Source organism: Callospermophilus lateralis, chromosome 13 (assembly GCF_048772815.1).
Source record: "Callospermophilus lateralis isolate mCalLat2 chromosome 13, mCalLat2.hap1, whole genome shotgun sequence".
Lineage (NCBI taxonomy): Eukaryota > Metazoa > Chordata > Mammalia > Rodentia > Sciuridae > Callospermophilus > Callospermophilus lateralis.
The window spans coordinates 49,024,818-49,035,467 of NC_135317.1; the positions used below are offsets into that span (position 1 = coordinate 49,024,818).

Consider the following 10,650-nt stretch of genomic DNA (forward strand, 5'->3'; position numbering starts at 1 on the left):
CTTATTTACTTTTGTTTTTGAGATTTTACCTGCAAACAGTTTTGTTGAAAATATATAACTGTTTCCATATATTTTTTAATCTTTTTTAGGCAGAGGAATATTTTCAGTGGAACAAATTACCCTGTGGAATTACTTCCCAAACTGGAATTCCACTCCACATAGTCAGCATTAAGCCTTCTACCATGTGGTTTGGAGAAAGAACTAGAAAAACAAATGTGATAGTGAGGTAAGAAACTCATGCCATTGGTCTTCTGAGAGAAACTTTGAGATAAAATATTTGAATTTAGTTTCAAAACAGTCTAGCCTAAGCCCAAAAAGAGGATCTACTGTAATGGTGGGGATTCCTTTCTTTCAACACTGTATAAACTGAAGAGATGCTATTCTAAACCTATTATTATGACATGAGCTATATATCTAAAGGCTGTTCTAGTGAGGGAGGAGAGAAGATGGCTGGAGCCTGCAGGAATCGGAGTGGTTGGGTATGAGTTGTACATTGATGTGGAAAGTAGAAGCCCCTTGGCAGAGTAAAGAGTTTCCATAATGATATCTTCAAACCATTTCCTTGACTTTGGCTATTTAGAATGTGTACAGCAGATTTCCAGTTCTGGAAAGTCTACTCCTTGTTCCAAGAAGAAATTCCCGATTGTGGGGTGATTTCATATTGGAATAACCTAAAGATTAGAGTCAGGACTTCTAACTTAGTTTTGCTAAATGACTTTTTAAATTTTTGCTTTCATTTCCCTTTAGGACTGGGGAGAGTTCATACAGAGCTTGCTTTTCTTTTCATTCCTCCTATAGTGAGGTAAGGGGATCCCATAAACTTATAACCTTTCTCCTGGTAGTACTTCAGCCTTCATCATTGATAACAGTACTCTTGACTTCCAAAGGCATCTCTGTTTAAATCTCATCTTGTTTCATTTTTTTTCTAGTAACAGTTGGTTCTCATTATTCATGAACTCCATATTTCTGAGTTTGCTCACCATTACTTATTTGTAACCCCAATATCAATACTTGCAGCCCCTCAGGAGTCAGTCACTTGGACAGTGGTGAGAAATGTGAGTCACTTAACATGCACTTTTCATGATCTAGTTGAACAAGGCAGCTCTCATACTGTAGTTCTCATACTGTAAACAGGTGTCCTTTTTGTGGTCTATAGAATGCCACTTTTTGGTATTTTTGTGCTTTTTCTCAGTAATCTTGCAATTTTAAATGACAATCTAGTGTGGTGCTGAAGTATTGTCTAGATTCCTGAGCACAAGAAGGCTGTGATGTACCTTATGGAGAAAATATGTGTTAAGAGTCAGGCATAATGGTACACATCTGTAATCCCAGTGGTTGGGGAAGCTGAGGCAGAATTTTTTTTTTTTTAATTTCAAGCTCAAAGCCAGCCTCAGCAACTTAGTGAGGCCCTAAGCAATTTAGTGAGACCCTGTCTCAAAATAAAAAGAGCTGAGGATGTGATTAAGCACCCCTGAGTTCAATTCTTAGTACAAAACACACACACACACATATATTAATTTTTAGGTCTGAGTTACAGTGCTGTTTGCTGTGAGTTCAATGTTAAAGGATCAGCAGTGTTAAACAAGTTGTCTTTAAACAAATACATATAAAACAAGAGTATATGTAGATTGGTTGATGAAGATATCAACAGGGGCTTTCAGGAATCTAATTATGTACCATTTTCCTTCCTAGAAGCAGTAGTTAAGTATCCTCTAATTCAGTGTTTGTAGTGAGTTTTTAGAATATAATTCCCTACAAATACTGAGAAATGATTGTTGTAGTGTATTTTGTTTAGACAGGCTGTCAACTTGAACAAGAAAGGATATTCCTCTGTTGGGAGTCTCAGAAGTAGTGAATCACTTCTGGGTATAGGTTTGACCTTGCTTTTTCTCCTTATACAATGCCTGAGGACTAGATCTCCCTACCTTTCTAAGTTAAAGTAGCCTTTTATTTTAATAGAGTTATTGGCAACAATTGAGCTCTTATCTCTTGATGCTGTATTTGGAAAGTTAGATGCTAATAATTATTCTGTGCCCTAGTCATTCCATTTGCAAAAGGGAAATTTTTGTGTTGTCTTCATGGAGATAATTGATCCATTTTATCTTCCTTCTTCTAGATTAAAGATTTCTTGAGCTACATTTGTCCTGTGAACGCATATCCAAATGTCATCCCATTGGGCACAACTAAGGATAAAGTTATAGAAATGTGAGTAGTTACTACTTGGGTTACTCCCTTGATGGCTCTTGACTAGGAGACAAAGGAATTTTGCCTGAAAATTTACAAATCTGGAACCTGATTCCACTGTTAACATTTTCAAACTCTATTCATTTCCCTTTTTTCCTTTCATTCAGTGTGGCAGAATGTACAGATAGTATTATGAATTTGTCCTGGGTGGAATCATGGCTCTACCATTTACTTGCAGTGTGATCTTAGCAAGATGACTTCTCTAAATTAGTTATTTCTAATAAGCAAAGTAGGAGTATCCATTCATGCTTACTTGTTGAGTTTCTCAGAAATTTAGAGATAATATATGAAAAACACTTAGCATAGTGCCAAGCAGGTGATCAGTGAAGGTATCTAGTGAATGGACAAGCAAAACTAAAGGAGAGGTGAAACAGTATGATTATCTTTTACTGTCACTATTTTTTTAACCTCTTCTTTAAGTTCCATCTATTCATTCATTAAATATTACTTTATTTTTTCTTTTGACAGTACTGGGGATTAGAACCCAGGGGTGCTCTACCTCTATCCCTTTTTATGCTAAGTTGCCCAGATTGGCCTCAAACCTGCACTCCTTCCGAGTTTCTGGATCACAGGTGTGTGCCACCATACCTGGCCTATTCATTAAATGTTTCTCTAGTGCCAGCTCTAGCTTAAGCACTGCACTTGGGATGGATCCAAGTTGACTAAGATACACCTATATTTATGGAATTCTAGAGTATTGGGAGAAGGCTGGGAGCATACCATATACATACAAATTTCTGTGAATCGTGAAGGTATCTGGCCTGGTGGCCAGGGAATCTAGCCCAGAGACTGAGTATATACAATATTCTGATAAGTATATACACAGAACCAGGCTTGCAAGCATTGCTGGAAAATAGGGTTTAGGACTAAGCTCTGGAGAGAGGTGTGGATTGGAAGCACAGATTTAGAATGTGCACCATAAGGACAAAGGAAATCACCAGGAGAGAATGAAGAGGGTAAAATAAGCTGAGGTCAAAATTCTGAGCAGCACATTAAAGAAGGAATGAGAAGGCGACATAGTGGCCTAGACAATGGGAGGACCAGGAAAGACAAAATATAGTGTTATCAGTGGCAAATTTTTGATTAGTCAAATAATACAGGGAGGTCTCCTGTTGCCTTGGTAATTAGGTCATTTGTAAGGGCCTAATGAGAGCAATTTTAGTAGACTTGTGAGTTGGAAGCCATATTCCAACTCACAAGTCTACTAAAATTCTTCAAACAATTTGGTAATGCCAGGCATGGAGGTACACCCCTGTAATCCCTGCAACTCAGGAAGCTGAAGCAGGCGGATCACAAGTTTGGGGCCAGTCCTAGCAATTTAGCAAGGCCCTAACCAAATTAGAGACATACTGTCTCAAAATAAAAAGGGCTGGGAATGTGGCTCAGTGGTTGTTTCCCTGAGCCACAGGGACTGTGGTACTGGGTTTAGTCCCTGGTACCAAAAAAAAAAAAAATTGTTCAGGAAAGGGTACAGACAAGATGTTAGAGTCTTTTTTTTTTTTTTTTTCTCTAATATTTATTTTTTAGGTATAGATGGACCCAACACAATGCCTTTATTTTTGTATGGTGCTGAGGATCGAACTTGGGTCCCGCCCGTGCTAGGCAAGCGCTCTACCGTTGAGCCACAATCCCAGCCCTAGAGTCTTGTTATTAAAAGCTGAGGTGTAAAAATGCCTTTTGTAATTTATCTTGAATACACTTAAGAATCAGTTTGAGTGCTTGATAAATTCCTCTTCCCTTATCTTGCATTTCTATGAGGTAGTTCTGTTACAGGCAGGCACGGGGAGAACCTCCTTACTTTGAAAGTTACCAAAGGAGAGTAGTTAAGGAGTGGTAACAGAGCTGAGGTTCTGGAGGGATGGAACAGAATAGACCCTGAACATGAGAAGAAGAGTGACAATGTCATGTGGGTGTGGCTGAACATAAATTTCAGGTTGGGAGCTTCATAGTGCTTTCCTCCAAGTGGTAAGTTATATAAAATCCTCAAGGCTTCTGGCAATCTTCAAAGCAGTTAGCAATGCTGCCCTCAATGAAGATCCTTTCTCCTTTTATTTCTGTCTTCATACTTTCAGCCTGTAGCTCCAGAATGAAGACATAAATATGTGAGATTGGCAAGATTATTGCAAGATATAAGTAAATCCCATTAAACAGGGAAAGGGAAGCAGCTAGCTGTCCTATATTCCCTGAATACCAGGAGGCATTGTATTACTTAATAGTGTTTTAGGATAGGGACCTACTTTTCTGCATTACAAGAGTGAAGATCTGTTTTGTCTCCCTTAATCCTAACAATTAGGTTATCTTGGGGTTGTATTTAAATACCAGTTTATATTTATTTAAGTGATTTTTAATAAACACTACTTTCAGTTCTTAAAAGAAGTTGTGTGATTTCCCCCATAGTCAAGTTTTTGTAGTCTCTATAAATAATACGAACTTTCTAGCAGCTTTTCCAAAAGGAAAAGTCATATATTCTGATTCATTTCAGCTTACAGCCTCTATGCAGATCTTCCCAAAGTACTGAGCCAAAGTATAAACCACTTGGAAAACTGAAGAGAGCTAGAACAATTCATGTAGACTCAGGTAAGAATAATGGTCCTAGGTCCAGTAGTGCGGGTTTCCTGCAAAGATGTTTTTCAGGATGTTCTGGTCTGGTAAAGTGGCCTTGGGCTAATAGACATGGTCTCCAGGAAGAGCTTTGCTTTCCTATCTTCAGGAAGTCAGGAGTCCGATGTCCTTCCCAGGATGAAGTAAGTGGTGAAAACCTGTTCTGGGAACATGCTCTGTGACTGGTAGAGGCCCCAAAGAGAGGCTGTGTTGTTACCCTTGAACGTTTCCCTTCAATATACAGTGTGAAAATGAAGCCATTATTGTTGTAATTTCTTATCAGACTGATCAGTGGTGGAGAAAAATCAATGGATTTTCTCTATACTTTCTTTCATCACTACTTTCATTTTTTAGAAATAAGCTCCGATATAGAAATCAGAATTTTAGATTCTGAGTGAAGCTCTCCTGGTTTACAGCAGCCGTATTTTATTTAGGATTCTGGTTTCCTTTGGTGGAGAGTCAGTTACTATACCATATAGTGAATATATAATGCTTCTTGAACACCTAGTACATGGCTGGTATTGTGCTAGCCATTTGGTATCTATTTCGTTTGAGCTGCCATAACCAAAAAAAAAAAAAAAAACCAGATTGGGTTATTATTTCTCACCGTACTGGAGATTAGAAGTCCAAAATCAAGGGGCTGGCAAGATACATTTCATTCTGAGGCCCTTTCTCTTGGCTTATAGTTAGCCATCCTCTTTTGTGCCCACAAGCTGCAGGAAGAGCACTTGAGAACTGGAGGTATCTTGTATTTCTTTTCTTTTCTTTTTTTTTTTTTTAAAAGCCAACTTTTTTTTTTTTTTAATTATTTTTTTATTTTGAGACAGGGTCTCACTAAGTTGCTTAAGACAACCCGAAGTTGCTGTGGCTAGCTTTGTTTTTTTTTTTTTTAAAGAGAGAGAGAGAGAGAGAGAGAGAGAGAGAATTTTATTATTTATTTATTTTTTTAGTTATCGGCGGACACAACATCCCTGTTTGTATGTGGTGCTGAGGATCGAACTCGGGCCGCACGCATGCCAGGCGAGCGCGCTACTGCTTGAGCCACATCCCCAGCCCTATCTTGTATTTCTTAAAAGGATACTATAATCCTGCCAGATCAGGACCCTATCCTTATTTACCCATAATCACTTCCTTAGAGGCTCTATCTGCAGATTAACTGATACACTGGAAGCTGAATTTCTTTAAAAACAAACAAACAACAACAACAAAAAACTCATACCTTTTCTGCATTTACTCAATCCATACTTAAATTCAGTGATTGTCTTTTTGGATCTGGTTCATGTTAATGCTTGCTTCTATTTTATTTATTCTTGATTCCCCCACACCCCACTCTTTGTTAGCTTTGATTTTGTTCCTTCTAGATTATTCTGGCTTGTTGTTATTCATAGTTTTTCTCATATTTGTATGGGCATTAATCTGAATTTTAGATGCATTTTACAGTGTCTTAATATTTAATTTAACCCATGTACATCATTGACTTTGTAATTATCCTAATCTGAGTGTGCTTTTAAATCTGGTAATGACTAGATTTTTAGGTTCTTTAGTTTTTTTCTGTTAAGCGATCAGCACCTATACATGTAGTTTTAAATCAGTTGCTTTAAGATTTGTGCTTTTATCAGAATCTGAGGGGCAAGCTCAGAAGTCATTCTTAGCCTCTTTAAAAACCTTTTTGTGCTCTAAATATTTTAATAGCTTACCTTATTATTATCTTCACAGACCACTTTTATAAAAGTATATACATACTCTAGAAAATTTGGAAAATAAATGGCTATATGATATATAGATATTTTGATTAGCATTTTAATGTATTTCCTTTCCCCTTATTAACTTACATATTCACAAAACTCAGAGGAGTGATGTCAAAAACATTTTAAAAACACTCTAGAGGCTCTAGTCCATGAGAACAGTAGTGTCTGTAGCGCTAGAGCAATGTACTGAAATTCTGTTGCACGAGACTCTTTAAGTAGACTGAAATCCTTAGGGTAAGACCTAGGACAGTGGGGCACAGGGAAATGATGAAAGAATTCAGTAGAGTAACAACTGCATAGATGCACACAGGCTGAAAAGCAGCTTATATCACTTTTATAAATATACACATATGTGTATATGCCTATTTTTCACTTAAAACATTTTATTAGAATATGTTACTCTTCAAAAACAGTTTAATGGTTGCATACTTTTCATTATAATCTTTGAGTTATGAATATTAAGTCATAATCTAGGTTGTTTTATAATTGTGATAAATAATTCATTGGGTTAAATTATAGAAATTTAGGTGCTTAATACATATTACCAAATTACTTTCTAGTAAGGTTATCAATTTTTACAAACATTTATGACATCTGTCCTTTTTTTCATGGAGTTTAGGTGTTTTTATCATCAGTATTTGTAAATTCTAAGAATTAATACTTGAATATTGTGATATTTTTCTCAGTGTTATGCCTAATTTCATAATTTAAAATTTCACATGGTTACAGAATAGTACACAGTGTTAAACTCAGAGTATAGAAACTTTGCTTCTTAGACGCACACAGGTAAGGTGACATGAAAATGTTGTGAGAAAGGATTATGCAGTGGAAACATGAGACTTACAGTTGCAGATCTAGGACATGGAGTTGTCCAACTTAGACTTCATAAAAAGATGACTCATTGCAGAACTAAAATATATAGCTCATGACTAAAATAAAGCTATATTCTGAAGACTAGGATGATTCCAAATAGACTAGCTAGACCTAATATTAGTCCTCTGAAGTCCTTTAAGAATGAAGGCTAAGATCAATTATAAATCCTAAATGAAACAATAGATTCTGAGAATAAGCTTCATGGTGGGCATGGCAGCATATGCCTGTAATCCCAGCAACTTGGGTGGCTGAGGCAGGAGGATCCAAAGTTCAAGGCCAACCTGGGCAACTTAGGAGACCCTTTTCCAAAATTAAAAAAAAAAAATGTTTGACTTATGAATCAGCATGCCTTTTCTCTGGACATGTCTTCTTATTGGCAAAAGAGGAGCTGGATAATGGTCTATTAAAAATAGTGTTTAGCTTCACCTTTATCATTGGGAAAGCAATTATCTAAGAAGTAAGACATTATAAGTTAACACCTTAATTAGAACAACAAGTTGCCACATTTAATTTTCTGCCTCAGTGCCTTTAGAATGTGGGAAAATACTGGTTTTATTGAAATTTCATTCATTTATGAGAACTTCATTTCCCACTTAAGAATGATTGCCCAATCTTATAGACCGGGCTTACTATATGATGATTTGGCATGCTTAATAATCAGTAAAATAAATGTTGACTTAGTTCCTGATACTTATTAGGACTTATCTGATATTTTGGTTAAAGTTGACTTAACCTTTATGTGTTCCCCCAGTATCTGTCACGGTGTTGTGTACAAACGATAAATAGAGGTGGCAGGGAGGGATCAACTCTTTATTAAAGCAGCCAACCCACTAGGCACCTACTGTTTGCAGAGCACACAGAGTTTATAAACCTGGTTGATGAGCAGAACCAGATGCAATACTTTATTTGGCCCAACCTTCACCAGACAATCTCTGGAAAGAGATCTAGAAACATTTTTTTTTTAAAACAGTTCTCCCTATCATCCTAACAATCAGATTTAAGAACCACTTGACTTATATTCTCTACTAATGGTGTGGCATTACAAAAATCCAAGAAGGATGATAGATTGTTCAGGATATCCCAATAAGAGGCCTTTTGATTTTATCTTTGGGAAAAAAAAAAAAAAAAAAGGAGCCTCTTCATTTTTTGCTGTTTCAAGAATTTAAACCCTGGGTAAATGCTACAAATTAAATCTTCATTGAAAATAGAAATTGACTCCAATTACCTTGTTTCTTATAAACTTTTTTTTTTTTTTTCAATTGTTGTTCTATAGAGGAGGAGGATGAACTCTTTGATGACCCTCTGCCAGTACCATTAAGGCACAAGGTTCCATACCAGCTAATTCTTCACCCTGGGGTATTTTCAATGACTGCAATATCACAAAACCAGCCTGAAAAACTGAGACAAAGCACAGGATGTTTCAAAACAGAGAGTACACAAAACTCTCTTTTGAGCAATTTTATAGATTGTGAAGAATCCAACAGTGAAAGTGAGGAAGAATTAGAAATGCCATCTTCAGTGCAAGAAGACCTGGACCCTGTAACACTTCCCCAGCAAAAGGCTGATGTGGATGTACCACAGTGGGAAGTATTCTTTAAAAGAAAAGATGACACCACAGATGAGGGTTTGGAAAACTTCCCTTCCTCCACAGAGACAGGAGGATCTCAGTCACCCAAGCTTTTCAGTGACTCTGATGGAGAATCAACACACATCTCCTCCCAGAATTCTTCTCAGTCAACACACATAACAGAACAAGGAAGTCAAGGCTGGGATAGCCAATCTGATACTGTTTTGTTATCTTCCCAAGAGAAAAATGGTGGGGATATTACCTCTTTGAACAAAGGTGTCTACAGACCAAAAACCAAAGAGAATATTCCTACCTCCCAGATGGAACAAAACGTACTTTGCCCAAAGGACACTCACTCTGATTTAAAAAGCAGAGATTCAGAAGTAACTACAGTTCCCAACACTGGGGAACCAACTAGTCTGAGTTGTGGGAAACACATACCTGAGAAAAACAGGTCGCTAAATCTTAGCACACATTCAGATTCACAGAGTTCCTCTGATTTTGAAATTCCCTCAACTCCAGAAGCGGAACTACCTAAACGAGAGCATTTACAGTATTTATATGAGAAACTGGCAACAGGTGAGAATATAATAGTTGAAAGAAAAAAATGTTCACTCTTAGATAATTAAATGGAATACTTAAAAATCTTCAAATAGCCTAAAAGACAGCAGCAAAACACATGTCAATGGAAAGACATGTGGGGAAACATAACCCAATTACATGCTGTGTATAAGAAACTCAGTTCAAATGGTATAAGTTAAAAGGATGGAAAAGAGACACCATTTAAATACTAAAAGCTGGAGTAACTACACACATATCAATTTCTGGATAAAAGCTTCAAGTTAACAAAAAGATATAAGAATCCTAAATTTGCATGCACTTAACAGTCAAAATACATGAAACAAAAGGAAATGCAAACTAATGTACAATTATATTTTAACATTCTTCTTTTTGTAAGAGAACTAGTATAAATACAGAAAATCAAGAATATAGAACTAAATACCATCAGTCAACTGGATCTAATTTACATTTATAGAACACTGCACCTAATAGCAGAACACATCTCTTCAGGTGCACATGAATATTCACAAAGATACATTTTGGATTATAAAAAATTAGAATAACTGAATCTATAAATTGATGTTTATGGGGGGAATCACCTTTACTTTCAAAAGATATTCTATCACTTTAAACCGTTGATCTGAATACAGTGGTAAAACTAGAACAATAAGAATATAAAAGAAAATGTTTATGAATTAAATGACTATATGTTCAAAGTCATTAAATTTAAGTTCACAAGTGCTTCTGAGAATTCAATAAAGTTTTACAAACATTCATAAAAGCTTCTGTATGCTGACATTTCACAATAATCAGAGCTGAGACATCAGTTTTTAGTGGTATCTCACAATTTGTAGATTAAATGGAGAATGATTTGTATCTTGATGTTGCATAGTAATAAGACCAAAAAGTAGTCCTGGATCCACCATACTAGAGTAACTATATGTTTGTATAATAGTCACTAATGCTTAAGATTTAGTTTTAATAGTATACTTATGATTCAAGATAGGCATTCACAAAATACCTGTAAACATTCTTCTGAATATATTCCTAGCATTT

General features: G+C 36.2%; 1 protein-coding gene across 1 annotated transcript in view; it reads left to right on the forward strand.

Moving 5' to 3' along the window:
- The window catches only part of Dclre1c (DNA cross-link repair 1C), a 31,284-nt gene extending 20,891 nt beyond the window's left edge, over positions 1–10,393 (forward strand). The window contains 6 exon segments of the mRNA XM_076872848.1: positions 90–226; positions 748–802; positions 2,117–2,205; positions 4,727–4,821; positions 8,740–9,626; positions 9,628–10,393. Coding sequence (XP_076728963.1) covers positions 90–226; positions 748–802; positions 2,117–2,205; positions 4,727–4,821; positions 8,740–9,626; positions 9,628–9,654 — 1,290 coding nt within the window. The 3' untranslated portion in view covers positions 9,655–10,393.
- Positions 10,394–10,650: the final 257 nt, after the last annotated feature.